At 47.8% G+C, this 17,157-nt stretch overlaps 1 protein-coding gene across 6 annotated transcripts in view; it reads left to right on the top strand.

The window, feature by feature from the left end:
* Nucleotides 1-17,157, top strand: part of ACLY (ATP citrate lyase) — a 44,805-nt gene that overhangs the window by 16,203 nt on the left and 11,445 nt on the right. For 4 of the 6 annotated variants that reach the window (XM_077853211.1, XM_077853209.1, XM_077853206.1 and 1 more), the window contains 9 exons: nucleotides 1,153-1,307; nucleotides 1,817-1,907; nucleotides 3,025-3,054; nucleotides 5,590-5,731; nucleotides 6,016-6,184; nucleotides 8,853-8,957; nucleotides 9,780-9,976; nucleotides 13,401-13,482; nucleotides 14,143-14,253. In XM_077853211.1, coding sequence (XP_077709337.1) covers nucleotides 1,153-1,307; nucleotides 1,817-1,907; nucleotides 3,025-3,054; nucleotides 5,590-5,731; nucleotides 6,016-6,184; nucleotides 8,853-8,957; nucleotides 9,780-9,976; nucleotides 13,401-13,482; nucleotides 14,143-14,253 — 1,082 coding nt within the window. The remainder of the gene's footprint in view (nucleotides 1-1,152; nucleotides 1,308-1,816; nucleotides 1,908-3,024; nucleotides 3,055-5,589; nucleotides 5,732-6,015; nucleotides 6,185-8,852; nucleotides 8,958-9,779; nucleotides 9,977-13,400; nucleotides 13,483-14,142; nucleotides 14,254-17,157) is intronic. The other 2 variants (XM_077853212.1, XM_077853210.1) reach the window with 1 other exon arrangement.

Genomic DNA, 17,157 nt, shown 5'->3' with positions numbered 1-17,157 from the left:
CAAGACTGAGGGAGTGGCACACCTTGACTTAGGGTTGGAAGGGTTGTTTGGCTGCCAGGTGGACAGTAGGTTCAGAGGCAGGAGGGTGGCGACCTCTTGGGCTGTGGGGGAGAGGAAGGGCAAGTAACTGGTAAATGGGAAAGCATTGTCCGTTGCTAAGATGAGGGACAAGAGGGTGGTGGCCTCTGTTTTGGTTTCCTTTCTCCCTTCTGCATTTTGAGTGTCTCCGGCAGGTTCCTGAGACCTCACGTTGAGAGGTTTCCAGAAGCTGGGGACCTCCTCTCAGTCTGGACTAAAATTGTGTCTCCCTAAGTTAACCTCACTGAGCCTGAGAATGTGAATTGGTCACCAGCAACTTTGATCTTCCGTGCAGCCCTCATTGCTAAGAGAGTTAGTTGTGGGGCAGGGATTCATGTGAGATGTCAGAGGGGTGACGGAAGATGCTCTTGCTCCGGGAGCAGGTCGTGCCTCCATTTATTTTGGAGGGGCAAAAGCTTCCCATCTTCCTGTTTTCCCAAATCTGGTGGGTTTGGCAAACAACCCACCTACTTACTTAAAGGGGTGCCAGGCCTCATTTGCACTGACCGCTGAGTTCCTGCTGGGGGCCCAGCCCTTGGGGACAGCACGGTGAATGTTTGTCACAGGCAATTCAAGTAGGAGGACAGTAAGCAAGTAAATGATTACTAAAAGAAGATGCTGTCCGGTGGGGATGCATACGGTGGAGTGGCAGGTGCGGGGAGGAGGTCAGGGAAGGCCTTTCTCAGGAGGTGGCACTCCAAAGGGTTCCAAACAGAGGAAGGAGAAGGACCAGAGCTCCAAGGAAGTAAGCCCAGGAGCTCAGAAACAGAGGCCAAGCCAGGCAGATGTCAAGGTCGTGGGGTTGGGGGGGCCAGGGGCCAGCTTCCAACAAGACAGTGCAGACCCTAATTATGCTTGTGGCCACTGCAGGGTATCAGCAAAGCTTTCTTGCTTTACTCAGCAGGTCATCTTTACAAAGAGTTGCTTGATGCTGAAAATATGACAGTTGGTCTATCCTGGATAATTGGTCTTGTGCAGAAAAAAGCACTAGATGTCAGGGGCCTTTGTAGAGTCATGTGGACTTGGGTACTTATTTGAAGACTTGAATGATGGATTCTTTTCTTTCCCTCCTAGGGAAGACCACTGGGATCCCTATCCATGTCTTTGGCACTGAAACTCATATGACAGCCATTGTGGGCATGGCTCTGGGTCACCGGCCCATCCCCAACCAGCCACCCACAGCAGCCCACACTGCAAATTTCCTCCTCAATGCCAGTGGGAGTACATCGGTAGGTGCCACATGTCCTCTACATAAAGCATGCTGTGTCATCTTTGCCTCCTCATCATAACCTTCCTCCCATCTAGAACACAGTGCCTGTCCTCTGTCCCTAGCCATCTGGGGGCATTGGGGAAAAAGGTTGGTTTCTTTAAAGTAAGCTCAACACCCAGCATGGGACTTGAACTCACAACCCCAAGATAAAGAGTCGCATACTGCACTGACTAAGCCATCGAGGTTAGATCAGGGGGTTAAAAATCAGACCTGAATTTAATCCTGTTAAGAGTGGGGCTTTGGCATGTGTCAGAGCCTCAGTTTGCTCATCTGTGACATGGGACAATACTAATTCGTATCTCAAGAGGGCTGTTAGAATAATACTTTTGGAAGCGCTTTGTAGAGGATGTGCATCGTTCTTGTTACTGGATTTCTTTGGGCCTTAAGGAACCAAAGCTTAAGGACCAAATAGTTCTTTTTCCCAGTTGCTACCTGTGACTCTTACCCTGTCTCCTTGTCCCACCCCAGACTCCAGCTCCCAGCAGGACAGCCTCTTTTTCTGAGTCCAGGGCTGATGAGGTGGCACCCGCAAAGAAGGCCAAGCCTGCCATGCCACAAGGTAACTACCAGCAGGCTCAGGCACCCCTGTCTGCCTGCCCTATCCAGGTTTTACTGGGGCGGGCCATGCTGGGGCACAAAGCTGGGCTTTGCTATGAGAGTGGGTATGGCGCATGGGCCAAACGGATGTGAGGACATGAAAACTCGGGCCTTTCCAAGCCTTCCTGTGGGCTCTCCTGGCACTGAGGGACCCATACTGTGCCTGGGTCACCCCACTCCTCGCTATCTTCTCTTCCACCCCCTTACTTCCTGTGGGGGCATGTGAGCCAGGCAGGGAAGCTGTGGAGGAGTCAGGGAGACAGCAATACCCGGAGGTGGCAAGGTCTCCCAGACTCTGTATTTAAGCGGAGAGCAGGAGCCTAGAGCTGGGACTGCAAAGGAAGCACCCACGTGGTGGTTCCTGTCAATGCAACCTCCTGGGGTTATTACAGGTACCACCCATCACCCTTCCTGCGAACCCACCGTAAAAGCACACATAGATACCAGCCTGTCTGCATTTCGCGTACCCTGTTTATCCTCTGGTTCATCAGATGCGACCCCTGCCACCCAGTCCTTGCAGCCAGCATCAGATAATAGGCATTAGCGTGGGGCTGATGCTGCCTCTTTTTTGGTACACACAGTGTGAGCATGAGGCATTTTGTGAAACAGTTACACGGGCTCCAGGCACTCGAGATTGTAGCTGTTTCCTGCAGTTCCCAAACCAGTAGCTTTGTCTACAGCACAGAGTGACACATCCAACGCTACAGTGACGTAACTGTCTTATTGTGCTTCGTGGGGATAACCCGGAATTGACATTATGAGGGTGGATTCAGCCAGCTGCCTCTGCTCCAGGCCTGGGGGTCTTTGGTGTTTAGCACCCCCTCCAAGCCTTCTTGCCCTTCCCGCCCCCTCTCTGGCCCTTTGGCCCTTTGCCCTTTGGCCCTTTCTTCTGCTCTGCTGATCAGTGCTCTCTTCTCTTCTCTTGGCTTCACTCCTGTCTATTGTGGAATAGACAAGAGACTGAGGGCATGAGCCCTACAAGGCTTGTTCTTGGGACCCTTCCCTCTTCCCACCCTTTCCCTCCAAAGCCTCCAGCCACCAGCAGGTAACTCAGCTGCCTTGGTCATTTTCTTTGACAGATTCAGTCCCAAGTCCAAGATCCCTGCAAGGTAGGATGCCCCCACCCCGCCCCAGCTCTGTGTGTGGCTTTGGTTAGCGGGTTATATAGCCTTACCGTGTGCTTTGTTTGCTCCCAAGTCCTATTCTTCGCTCTCCTTCGCTGTCCTGCCGCTACTTAGTCACTCCCACCTCCACTCAGCACTCTCCTGGCTGGCTCTCTCTGGCTCCACACTCCCAATAGGACAGGGTAGGGAGTGTGGGAGTAAGAGCCAGGCCCACAGTCTTAGTGGAGTGGTGCCTGCTGAGGAGGGAGGGGCGTCCTGGGAATGAGGGAGCCATGGAAGCTGAAGGGGGAGTGGCAGCCCAAGGGCAAGGAGGGCAGCAGCTGCCCTCCAGGATTCCCATCTCCGTCTTAGAGTCTCTTCTTACTTTTCCCATCTAGCCTCACCACCACCTGCTGCATCCCTGAGCTCTCAGTGCCAGCAACAGGTTTAGATTTCTCTGGGTTTTGGGTGGAAGACAGGGTAGACAAGTCAAGGAGAGAGGTATAAGCCTAGATGGATGTGCAATAAATCTGTAGAGGGGACCTGGGCTTTGATGTATGAGGTCACTGCTTATGGAGGACATTTGCTGTGTTCATTCACACATTTGTGCAAACACATGTTCCCCTGTTGACTAACGTGAATGGATTCATCCCTCCAATGCCTCAGGGCTTCCACTGAACTTTTTGACATTCACTTCTGTGGGAGAATTCTCCCTGGGGAAGGGGGAAAACTTGATGACCTTTGATTCTTTGCTAAGGGGAGGGGAAGGGGCAGCTAAGCTAGATCAAATATCTTCCCCTAGAAAAGCCAAGAATGCAGTCCTCTCACCATCTGCCTTTAATCCCTATGTTTCCTGTCTCTGGAAAGATCCTTTGTTACTTGAAAGACTAGACCTAGCCCTGTGTGGAAAGAACTGGGGCCTAACCCCAGTTCTGAGAGCTCTTCCACCCAGGGGGTGGGCTTATCCTACTTAGCCAGTGGAGTAGCCTGGTGGGGGGATGGTAGCCTGTAGCATGGGTTCCCAGGGACTCATGCTGCTGGTGGGATGAGGATGATGGCCTTTGGCTTTGCCATCTCTGTGCTGGAGAGGAGCACGCTTGAAATCTGCCCCTTTTATGCTGGAAGTGCAGGGTGGGGGCTTGTAAAGATTCCAGGTTTAGTCTCCTTTCTGTAGTCTTAGGTAGACAGATGCATGTGTGTGTGTTTGCTCACACTCTGACTTGGGGGAGTGTGGGCTCCCCCCCTGAGGGTGGGGAGAGGCCAGGCCCTCCTGGCTTGGATCACACCCTCCTCCCTTGCATGGTTGTGTTGCATCATAAATTAGTATATAATCTGGCCCTGATGCGAGATGGCAGGATCTCCATCATTTGGCATCTCTGAGCTTCAGGTTCCGGGGCCTGGGAAGCAAGGGTACTGGATTAGGTGGCTTCCTTTGTTCTGTGATCTCCTGTCTCTTGAGAACCCCAGTAAGTCTGATGACAGTAAGTCCCAGGTATTTGGAACAGCAGGAGCCTTCTGGTATGAGAAGCTTAGAGCTGAAAGGGAAGAAGCAAGCTTGTGTAGGGATGGGAACCCTGCACGCCTAGGGAGAGTGATCTCAAATTTATTTAATTGGATCTTGAACCTAAGGAGCCAAGCCTGCGCTAGTATACCAGGTTGATCAATACCAGATGGCCACTGAGCTCAGTGCCTTGTTCTCCCTGGGGGAGCTGAGAACCTCCCCTGGGGGCTACTTTCCTGCAGTGGGACTTGGGGACTTGCAGAGAATGGGAGAGTCAGGTCACCGGTCTGCAGAGTGATGAAGGGGCCTTTCCCTTCAGGCAAAGGAAGCACTTGTAACAGATTTTCTTTCCCCTTCTCTTGCCTCTCATTCCTTTGTGCTGTTGGAGAGCTGCCCTGGAGCATTGAGCAGGAAAGGCCCATCTGCTGGAGGGGGGCGGGCAGGAGGGACACAGGGCAGAGAAAGTTGGGAGGTGCCGAGAAGCCAGTGCGCTTCAGCCAGAACCTCAGGAGAAATAAGACTGTGGCCAGCCTCTTCTTTGGGCCCATGCTGACCTAGAATCCTGAGGATTCGGATCCTGACCCAAGCTGGTTTATGTCCAGAGTTAAAGGTGATGATTGTCAGGTTGATTCAAGTCCCATGCCTACTAAAATTGGGAGAGCTTGATGTTTTTTTTCTCAGTGGCTTTAAAAATAATTGATTAAGCCTTCATTGACATGTAAGCAAAATGCTGATGACATGCCTCTCTTGTGAATCAATTCCCTGTGGGAATTCTCTGCCTGGGAATCCTTTCTGCGTTGATTGCTAGCTCTTTACCAGCTAGGCAGGCCTTCTTAGCTCTCTTCCCTCTCTCTGCCACCTCTTTGCAGAGAGACCAAGGCACCTCTTCCTGCAGTTCTCAGAATCCCATCCTCTTGACATCCCTTTGCCGTGGTGATGAGTCCCCCATCCCTGGACCTGGGCATGGAGGGGTGTGGCAGCCCTGAGGGTCTCCCCGGAGTGTGTGTTCTGGGTGCACTCGTTGTGTCTTTGCTCACCAGGAAAGAGTGCCACCCTCTTCAGCCGCCACACCAAGGCCATCGTGTGGGGCATGCAGACCCGGGCCGTACAGGGCATGCTGGACTTTGACTACGTCTGCTCCCGAGATGAGCCTTCAGTGGCTGCCATGGTGTACCCTTTCACGTGAGTCCCACCGAGGCGGGAAGCTAGAGATGGCTGCCAAGTGAGACTTTGTCATCTCATCTCCCTCACTGAGACAGAGTTTGGGGAGCCAGCAAGGTTACCCCCTTTGCTGGGGAAGCATCTGCCATCCCAGACTGGGGTGATCCATATTCTTGGGGGATGTTTCACACACGTGGGACCCTGTCTCTCCACCTTCTAGATGAAGCTCCACCCCTTGGCTTCCCCCTCCCCAGCCCTGACAGCTTAGGGGTGTTCTGACCCCTCCTACTCTTCCTTTCTCACAGTGGGGACCACAAGCAGAAGTTTTATTGGGGTCACAAGGAGATCCTGATCCCTGTCTTCAAGAACATGGCTGATGCCATGAAGAAACACCCAGAAGTAGATGTGCTGATCAACTTTGCCTCTCTCCGCTCAGCCTATGATAGTACCATTGAGACCATGAATTATGCGCAGGTAGGTCAGCGGGCATTGGGATGGGGAAGCAGGGAAAGCTCCTGCATGGTGTCTACCAGCACTGCCACCTGGGACAAATGGCTTGGCACTCAGGACTGTCCGGTGGTTTGGGAGAAAGTGGTTGGATACACTTGATCTTCAGGAGGTAGGGTGGTAACAGGGTAGGTAACAGGGCAGGCAGGCTGGACAGCACTGCTTAACTAGGTTAACAAAGAGTCCGTTCAGGATCATCTGCTCCCCCTCCCCACCCAGGTCTTTGTTGTGCTTCTAAGACTGGCTTTCACAACAGAATCAAAAGCAATTTCTTATTATAACATTATTACGTGGGGTTTGTTTTGTTTTAGATTTTTTTTTTATTCATGAGAGAAGCAGAGACATAGGCAGAGGGAGAAGCAGGCTCCTAACAGGAAGTCGGATGCAGGACTTGATCCCAGGACTCCAGGATCACGCCCTGAGCCGAAGGCAGACGCTTAACCACTGAGCCACCCAGGGGTCCCTATTACATGTTTATTGTAGAGAAAACTTAAATACTTTTAGGTAAAGAGAAAAAAATGAATACCTCAGTCAATTTCTATTTCTCAGAAACATAGTTGCCAACATTTGAATTTAATCTTCTCCACTTTTTTCTCTGGATTTGAACATGTGGAATAATACTGTCCGTGGCTGTTTTGTAATCCGTTTTTTTCAATTACTCTTTTCACATCCATAAATATTCATTGGCAACATCAGTTTTGCTTTTTCTGGTCTTGCAGTGAGCATCTTAGATGAATATTTGCATATATGCTTAATTATTTCCCCAGCATAAGTATCTAGAAGTCAAACTGCTGCATAAGAATGTGCAGATTCAGAAGCCTTTGATCCATCCTGCAGGTGCCCTCCAGAAAAGTTGTAAGGACATAAACTCCATCAGTGGTTCAAGAAGGCCTGCTCTCTGTACCCTGGCCAACTCTGAATGTTTGCATTTTAAAAACATGTATTTGGGGCCTCTGGATGACTCAATTGGTTAAGCCTCCTACTCTTGATTCAGCTCAGGTCATGATCTCCGGTTGTGATCAAGCCCTGCGTCTGGCTCTGCATCGTGCATAGAGCCTGCTTAAGATTCTCTCTCTCTTTCTCTCTCTCTCTCTCTGTCCCTCAACACTTGCTCCCACGCGCGCCCTCTCTTTCTCTCTAAGAAAAACAAGCATGTATTTGACAAGTGATAGGCATTCTGTTTAATTTGCGTATCTTTTTTCTTAAAGATTTTATTTGAGAGAGAGAAAGTGTGCACACAAAAGTGGGAGGAGGGGGAAAGGGGAGAAGCAGACTCCCTGCTGAGCAGGGATTGTGAGGTGGCTAGGTTCCAGGACCCCGGGGTCATGACCCAAGCTGAAGGCAGATGCTTAACTCACTGAGCCATCCAGGCACCCCTAATCTGCAGATCTGTAATTATTAATTAAGATGAGCTTTTAAAAACATTTATTGACCATTTATATTTTGTGACTTGCTCTTCCTTTTTTTCTTTTTCTTTTTCTTTTTTTTTTTTTTTCTGTTAAGGTATTTGTCTTTTTGTTAATTGATTTGTAAGAGCCTATAGACTAAGATACTGATTTTTCTGTTCAAAATTATTGTCTGATCCCAGACTGGCTTAGTACAGTGTGGGAGAGACTGGAGAATGTAAATTTGTTTTCCCATCTCGGTGAAGCAAAAACAAAAGCACAGCTGCTGAAAATGAGCTGCTTTTTCATTCTAGAGCAAAGTTCAGCAAACTGTAGCTGACAAGGGTCAAACCTAGCCCCCTGTCTGTTTTTCTTTTTTTTTTTTTTTTAATAACTTTTGTTTTTATTTTTTTTTATGATAGTCACAGAGAGAGAGGCAGAGACATAGGCAGAGGGAGAAGCAGGCTCCATGCACCGGGAGCCTGACGTGGGATTTGATCCCGGGTCTCCAGGATCGCGCCCTGGGCCAAAGGCAAGCTCCAAACCGCTGCGCCACCCAGGGATCCCTCTGTCTGTTTTTCTAAAGTTTTATTGGAACACAGCCATACTGTGTTCATTTACATATTGTTCACAGCTGTCTTCATTGCTACAGAGGCAAAGTTTAGTAGTTATTGCAGAGACCATATGACCAAAGGAGCCAGAAAAAGTTTGCTGGCCCCAGGTCTAGAACCAAAGAGAGATAGTTCTTGATCTTTCCTGCCCATCCCCACTCCTTCTGGCTTTCTCCTCCAGCCCACTCTGGTCTGAGTGTGGAAGCAGCTCATTTGTGTTCCATACCCACCCTGAGACATAGAGTCAGAGACTCAGAGGATACAGTGGAAAAAGCCATAGATACCTGCTTTATGAACAAGCACCAGGACAGGTGGGGATCAGGTGGGTCTGAGTCTGGTGGGTTTTTGGATGGGAGAGAATATAGACACTTTTGATGGTAGAAGGGTTTTCAGAAACATTTGCTCCTTCTTGGTTACTGAATTACTGTGGTGTTAACCAGTGGAGATTGGTTTTGGATGTCTACACCTCTTTTTTGGGAAAGAGTTGGAGTCATCAGGCTAGGGACAGAGCCCTGTAGGAAGAAGGGTTTGTATACCATTAACATTACTTTATTCTTAGAGTCTAGAAGGGGGCATGGAAGGTGGGTCCTCGTTGCTTCATCTGAGGCACACAATTAACAGGAAGGGACTGTCCTTTAGATCCGGACCATCGCCATCATAGCTGAAGGCATCCCTGAGGCCCTCACAAGGAAGTTGATCAAGAAGGCAGACCAGAAGGGAGTGACCATCATCGGACCTGCCACCGTGAGTGTCCTTTCTGGAAAGCCTTTTAAGTTCAAGCCTGTCTTACGAAGTTCTGGTCCCACAGAAAGCTAACTTACTAATGCTTCTGTTTCCCTCTTGGGTTGAAAAGATTCAGAGTATAACCATTACAAGTCAGTCTGTTCATATTCAGTTACTTTAACGGGCTCCCTCCCTGGTCTGTATCACCTTTATAGTTTTAAGGGGCTAACTTTATAGTTTTAAGGGTTTTTTTGTGTGTGTTAGTCCACCTTCATACAACCATAGCAATCTTTGATTATTCCTTTCACTATGATCCAAGGAAGAATCTACTTATAGGTTTTATTTGCCCAAAAGTCATCACATAGAAAGAAATCACTCTGAGAATATTTTATTGTTGTTTTTCCTTAGCTATTGCATTAAAAAGTTGTCTAAAGGTCAGATTCTTTAATTAAGCAAGGGGCCTTTCTTTCATCTCTGAGGCAGGGGGTGGTGACGTTGAGCAGAGGCACACACATGTGTTTTACACTTGTCCTGGGTGCCGTCGCCCTTTTAGACCAAAGGAGGTGACTTAAGCCTGAGTATACGTATCTGAATCCGCAGTAGTAAGCCATGTTTTACAAGGAAGGTTCTCTTTTTTACCTGCGTAATGGCTCTTGACAGGGAGATGAGATACTTCCCGAGCTGAAAACCCACTGTGCAGGTAGTTAGCTCTCTCGGACCATTTTCTCCCCATCCTGACCAGAGTGGGGGGAGCAGGTGGTATTGGGCTTTGTGATTCCCCTGAGCTCTGTGGTCGATCAGGAGCTTCTTCCTCCCTGACTACTGTTTCTGCCTCCTCAACAGGTTGGAGGCATCAAGCCTGGGTGCTTTAAGATTGGAAATACAGGCGGGATGCTGGACAACATCCTGGCCTCCAAGCTGTACCGCCCTGGCAGCGTGGCCTACGTCTCGCGTTCTGGGGGCATGTCCAATGAGCTCAACAATATCATCTCTCGGACCACAGATGGCGTCTATGAGGGTGTGGCCATTGGCGGGGACAGGTGATCAGCTGGGCCAAGGCAGGCCTCCCACACTTGGGAGTGGCAGTCTGGGAGAAGAGGGGCACTGGGTCCTCCAGTCTCTGCTCTTTGCTGCTGAGTTGAGTCCATAAAACAGAGCATTTCTACTCTGCCTCAGGAATGACATCAGCATGAAATCAGGGGGAAAAAAACAGGAAAAGGTGTTTTTCAAAGATGTTTGGGCTTTAGGGGTAATTCTGTTTGTTGTCTGAGTTGTGGCCATAGCGAGGCAGCAGAATGCAGTGATTGGACTAATTCTGAAATCAGAGCAAGGGGGCTCAAATCCCAGTTTCTCTGTTTACCAGGGAGGTGTCCTGCGCAGGTCACTCACCCTCCCTGGACCTCCATCATCCTTACAGATCAAATGGGCAAAATAATTGCACCCCCCTCATGGGTTGTTGGAAGGATTAAGTGAGGTAATATTTATATTAAGTGGCTAATACAGGACCTGGCACTTAGCAAGTACTCAGCAGGTCTAGCTATAGTCTGTAATGGTGAAAGGAAGAACTGTTTCTTTTTTTTAATTTATTTTATTTTATTTATTTATTCATGAAAGAGAGAGAGAGGGGCAGAGACATAGGCAGAGGGAGAAGCAGGTTCCATGCAGTGAGCCTGACGTGGGATTTGATCCTGGGTCTCCAGGATCATGCCCTGGGCTGAAGGCAGGCACTTAACCGCTGAGCCACCCAGGAATCCCAGAAGAACTGTTTCTCTACTTTCTTCCATGATCTCACTGACACTTCTGGCTACCAAATGTTGGGATTTTTTTCCTCATATCAAGCAGTTCTCCGCTTCTTGGCTGGGTGTCCTATAGTTCGTTTCAATTCTGACAGTATCTACCTGGAGTTAGTACCAGATCCCACAGGTGAAGGGCTCAGTCCCACAAGATGCCAATTCCAAGTCCAGGCTTCTGATACTCCTGACCAGCTGGCTATACATTGGGGGTCTCCATACCTTAATTCTTGGGTTTGGTAATTGGCTCGAATGGCTTGCAGAATCCAGGAACAGCCAGATGAAAAAAACACGTATGGCAAGTTACGGGGGGCAGTGCATGGAGTTTCTGTGCCCTCTCTGGGCACGCCACCCTCCCAACACATTGGTGTGTTCACCAACCCAAAAGCTCTCCAAACCCCCTTTTTTAGGGATTTTTATGGAGACTTCATCATATAGGCACAATCGATTATAAATTCAATCACTAGTCCTCCCCTCTGCAGAGGATGGTGAGTAAGGCTGATAATTCCAAGCCTCTGATCACGGCTTGGTCTTCTAGCAGCCAGCCTCCATCCAGGGGCTCTGTAGGCCCCCACTGGGAGTTGCCTCATGAGAACAAAAGACACTCCTACCACCTAGGAAATTCCAAGGGTTTTAGGAGCTCTGCATCAGGAACTGAGGACAGAGACCAAATCTCTATTTCTTATCTCACAAATAGTATATTCATTGTTTTTGTTAGTGTGAATGGTAATCAGGATATTATCAATAGAGTATTATTTTTTTTTAAGATTTTATTTGAGTTAGAGATAGCAAGAGAGAGGACGAGTAAGGGGGAGAGGGAGAAGCAGGCTCCCTGATCTGGGGCTCAATCCCAGAACTCTGAGATCATGACCTGAGTTGAAGGCAGACACTTAACCAATTGAGCCATCCAAGTGCCCTTCAGTAGAGTATTATTTTAGAGTAATGACTAGTACTTAATGCCATAATACACATTAGCCATTGCTGTTTATTATTATTACGATTGCTGTTTCCCTCAACCAAAAGCTATTGGGAGAGCCAGTCACCTTGTCTGTCTCCTGACTCTCCTGTATTGTGTCAGATGGACTTCCCAAGTGAGAAAGATCTCTCACCCAGGTCTTTAGGACCATGGCCTGGGGGACCCTTGTCCCCGGTGCTCCCTGACAATGGGCTCCAGCTCAAATAAATCTAGGCCATTCCACTGTCCCTTTGGGATTTATAATGTTCTTGAAGATCTACAGAGTCACATCCTGGCCCTTAATCCTTTTGTAAACTCACTTGGTAGGAGAAAATTAAAATACAGGTGACCCTCAAACAACATGGGTTTGTTGCATGGGTCCACTTATATGCAGGTTTCTTTCTTCTTCTTCTTCTTCTTTTTTTTTTTTTAGATTTTTTTCAATAAATACAGTATAGTACTTTATTTTTTTCTTTCTTATGGTTTTGTTAATAACATTCTCTTTTTTTATAGCTTGGTTTAGAGTAAGAACACAGTATATAACACATATAACATAAAATATGTGTTAATCGATTACTGATGTAGTCAGTAAGGCTTCTGGTCAACAGTAGGTAGTTAAGTCTTTGGGGGAGTTATAGTTATACTGGATTTTTGACTGCATGTGTGGGGATTGTTGTTCCTAACCCACACGTTGTTCAAGGGTCAACTATATATACAGACCGGTATATGGACCTAGCAATAGCCTGCCAATCCTGGGACATCAGTTGGCATGCTATATTGGTATGCTATATATTGCTTGTTAAAAGAAAAAAAAAGTTATGTGAACTGAGTGGTTTCAAACTATAATAGAACATTTGTTCTCCTGGTTTCTGTGGGTCAGGGTTCAGGAGTGGCTCAAGTAGGCAGCTGTGGCTTGGGGAGGAGTAGGGTGCAGTGAAGTGGTAGGTGGCCGAGATGCTATTCTCAGCTAAAGGCCTGCTTGAGGCTAGAGGTAGCTCATCCTCAGGGCTGACACAGTGCTTTTTTGTGGGTTTCTCCATAGGCTGCTCAGTGTTCTTCAAGACATAGTAAGCAAAAAAAAAAAAAAAGACATAGTGACCAGCATCCCCCAGCATGAGCAATTCAAGAGAGTGCCAGACAGAAGCTGTTTTTATAACCCTGCCACAGAAGCCATTGTCAAAGAGTCATTTCTGTCACATTCTGTTTATTAGAAGCTAATCATCAAGTCTGAGCCATATTCAAGAGAGGCATGAGATTACACCTTGTTGAAAGAATTTTCAGCCATATTTTTTTAAAAAAAGATTTTATTTATTTATTCATGAGAGACACAGAGAGAGCCAGAGACATAGGCAGAGGAAGAAGCAAGCTCCCTGTGGGAAGCCCAATGCGGGACTCGATCCCAGGAGCCCAAGATCATGACCTGAGCCAAAAGCAGACACTCAACCAGTGAGCTACCCAGGTGCCCCTTTCAGCCATATTTTAAAGCCACCACACATGTACTCTATAAGCATCTCTTACTGCCAAGCAAACCTCCCTTCTCCTTCCTTTCCCTTGTGCTTCATTTATTACCCACCCCCCACCTCACCCCTTGCCTCTTGAGGCATCTCTGGGCCCTCACTGGACACCCACACTCACAAAAAACCTCACAGTAGCCTCCTATACCTGTACATACATCTCCCCATGTCTCCTGATCCCATGTGTTCTCTCTGCTTTTACCAGGTACCCCGGCTCAACATTTATGGATCATGTGTTACGTTACCAGGATACTCCAGGAGTAAAAATGATTGTGGTTCTTGGAGAGGTGAGTTTTGTTTTTTAATTTTATTTTTCTGACTCTAATGTGTGACCCCAGTTTTGAAAAAAAGCTCATGTATTAGGTTATATATAACTTAAAGTGACAGTCCCTGGTAATCCCGCTCCCTACACCCTGGGCCATAAAAGTTGTCACTGTTAAAACTGCCGTGTCTGTTCCTGAAAACGTTCTTGCCTCTTGGTGGCACAAAACTTTTTAGTACCAATAAAGAAGAAGCTTTTGGCTGACATTGGTCTCTTCACAGTGCATAGGTGGATTAAGAAGTGGTTTCATAGTTTGGGAGAGTCCTCTCACCCCATTCCTTGCTTGTGCCTCTGAGCAGGTCTGATCCAAAATCATCTTCTACTCTTTTTTTTTTTTTTTTTTTATCTTCTACTCTTAAATCAAGGAGGGGAAGTCTCAGGGACTCCAGAGGATACCCACTGCCCTTTTACAATTCTTCCTTGTCTCCAGTCTCAATCTTCCAAGCTATTGTTTTGCCAAAGCCCATGTTTCTTCATTTCCTAACCAAGCTGTAACTCAGGACTCCTGGCGCCTCTGACCCCCACCTGATTTGGGAGAGATTTTCCTGGTGCAGTGCTGCCCATGACAATTTGGGATGGGTTCCACTAACTTGTGGGCTTTTTCTTGTTCCCTGTTCTTTGGCAGATAGGGGGCACTGAGGAATATAAGATCTGCCGGGGCATCAAGGAGGGCCGTATCACCAAGCCCGTGGTCTGCTGGTGCATCGGGACCTGTGCCACCATGTTCTCCTCCGAGGTACAGCCGGGACACGACACTCCTGGACAGGGAGGCCAAAGGGGGTGTCTGAGGTGAACTGTGTGGTCATCTCGTTGAGCAGCTAATTCCTCCAATGATCATTTACTACTTGAGGGTTACCGCGAGGTTCACCTAGGGCCCTGCTCTCTAGAAGGTTAAATCCAGTTGGGGGGGTGGGGGACAGTCATCAGATGAAGACCAGAGCACAGCTCTGAGTCCCTGCTAGGATTGGAGTAGGGCACACTTCTGTCTGGAGCAGTTAGGATGGCTTCACAGGGAAGGTGAGGCTTGTGCTGCATCTAAGGGACGAGAAGGAGTTTACTGAGCAGGAATTTACTGAGGGAAGTGGAGGAGGGAGAGGGACAGAGCTGGGGAGGGGCAGGGGGAGAGGCTGTAGAAGAAAGCCAGGTTTGTTCTAGATGTAGAAGTATGCCCAGAGGCATACAGTGAGTGCGGCATGGCCCAGGCATCCAGTACCAACACTCTGAGTCACCTCTCTCTGGCTGGGTATGGCAAGGCAGACTGCAGCCCCAGAACTCCATCTTAGAGGACCCTCTGTCTTGAAGATTGCCCATCCGGTGATGATGAAATTGGGGAAACAAAGAATTGTCACTGATCAGTGATCAATAGCTGAGCAGGCTCAAGGGTGAGGCCTTGTATCAGCAGCATATGCGCTATGTACAGATGAAGGTAAGACCCGGCCATAAGGCTTCCTGCAACAGTGCTAATCCCTACTCTGAACCTCCTAACCTTCCCACCAGTAAGCCTGTCACCCTATTCTTTCTGCCTGCAATCCTGCGATACTTGCCTTCCCCACTGAGATTCGTCCCCACCTCACAGTGACAATATTTGTGCAGTTGTAAAATGCACCTCTCCTTTGAACCAGCTGTTCCGCTTTTACAGATTTACGGGTCTGCGCACAAAAATATTTCGAAGTGTGTGTGCAAGGACACTCAAGATTTTAATGGTAGAAAATAGAACAGCCTAGGGATCCCTGGGTGGCGCAGCGGTTTGGCGCCTGCCCTTGGCCCAGGGCGCGATCCTGGAGACCCGGGATCGAATCCCACATTGGGCTCCCGGTGCATGGAGCCTGCTTCTCCCTCTGCCTGTGTCTCTGCCCCTCTCTCTCTCTCTGTGACTATCATGAATAAATAAATAAAATCTCTAAAAAAAAAAAAAAAAGAAAAGAAAAGAAAATAGAACAGCCTAAATGCAGGTCTAAAGGGGATATGTCATCCCGGCCCAGCCATACAGTAGAAAACCCAGCAGGCAGGAGAAGAATGAGGTGATTCTTGATATGTTGATAAAGAGTTTATCAGATTAAAGAAACAGCAGGATGTAGTAAATGCTTATAATATGATTTTGTATAAGTATTAACTCTGTATTTTTTTTCCTAAGTAAGTAAAAGGAGAGGGGTGCGTCGTGGAAATTATTCCCGTGCCTCATGCTTGACTTCCACCCTCCCCCCCGCCCCCCCTGCTACAATCAGATCTTGGTCAATCTGTATAACCAGGGCAGGTCATTTGGCCTCTCCTGCCTCAGTTTCCTGGGCTGTAAAATGGGGATGATTCAGGATTGTTCTGTGGCTCACATAAGAAAATAATTGAAAAGTTCTGGCATATACAGGTCTTAGCAAATGCTCATTTCCATTCTTCAGTTCACCCGATTCCATGAAGCTTTTCCTGATTCTCCTTTTTCTTGACTTCTCTCCCCTCCGTCTGAGCAGCCAAAAATAATTTGCAAGTCCCAGCCGCATTGTTTCTCTTAACCAGCTCTGCATTACCAGCCCTCCTTTTCACCCCTGCTAAGCTGAGGACACCGCCAACAGGGCAAGGACCTCACTCTTATGTTTCTAGCTGGGCACGCATCATCACCCCAGGGATGGTACAGGTCCTCAAGGTGTTCCATTTTTGTCTTTCACTTAATTTTTTAAAACATTGGGAAATTTCAACCATACACAAAGTAGTATAGTACAGTGCCCAGCTAATAAATGATTTTTGATTTTTTAAGGTTTTAAATTGATTTATTTGAGAGAGAGTGCGAGGGAGTGAGAGGCAGAGGTAGAAGCAGACTTTCAGCAGGGCAGGAAGCCTGATACGAGGCTTGATCCTGGGACCCTGGGATCATGACCTGAGCCGAAGTAGATATTTAACCAACTGAGCCACCCAGGCATCTGTGATTTTTGAGTTCTTAAGCAGATCACATGACCTTACAGAACTTTTGGCCCTATAGAGGTCAGGTAGGCATGCAACAAAATCTTCACCTGTTGGCAGGCAGAGACAGCTCCTCAGGAAAAACAGAATTAAGAAACAGGCAATGGGGATAAAGACCAGAGTTATTGGTAAGGTGACATTTTTCAGAACTATGTTCCACAAAATTGGTCCTGTAGCAATGGTCCTCAAAACAAAACAAAAACAAACCAAAGCAAACAGAAAGGGGAGCTTCTATAAATTATGAACATGCAACATAATCTATTTCTCTTTAAAAGTTTTTGGGTTTGGGATGCCTGGGTGGCTCAGTGGTTTGGCGCCTGCCTTCAGCCCAGGGTGTGATCCTAGAGTCCCGGGATCGAGTCCCACGTCGGGCTCCCTGCATGGAGCCTGCTACTCTATGTTTCTTCCTCTTTCTTTCTGTGTCTCTCATGAATAAATAAGTAAAATCTTTCAAAAAATAAAAATTTTGGGCAGCCCCGATGGCACAGCGGTTTAGCGCCGCCTGCAGCCCAGGGCATGATCCTGGAGACCCTGGATCGAGTCCCACGTCAGGCTCTCTGCATGGAGCCTGCTTCTCCCTCTGCCTGTGTCTCTGCCTCTCTCTCTCTGCATCTCTATGAATAAATAAATAAATAAAATCTTTAAAAAAAAGATTTTAAAAAAATTTTTAAAAAATTGGGGGGTTTGTGGG

This window comes from Canis aureus, chromosome 16 (genome assembly GCF_053574225.1).
Source record: "Canis aureus isolate CA01 chromosome 16, VMU_Caureus_v.1.0, whole genome shotgun sequence".
Taxonomy (NCBI): Eukaryota; Metazoa; Chordata; class Mammalia; order Carnivora; family Canidae; genus Canis; species Canis aureus.
The sequence above is the reverse complement of the archived record's forward strand: the minus strand, read 5'-3'. Positions and strand labels throughout refer to the sequence as shown.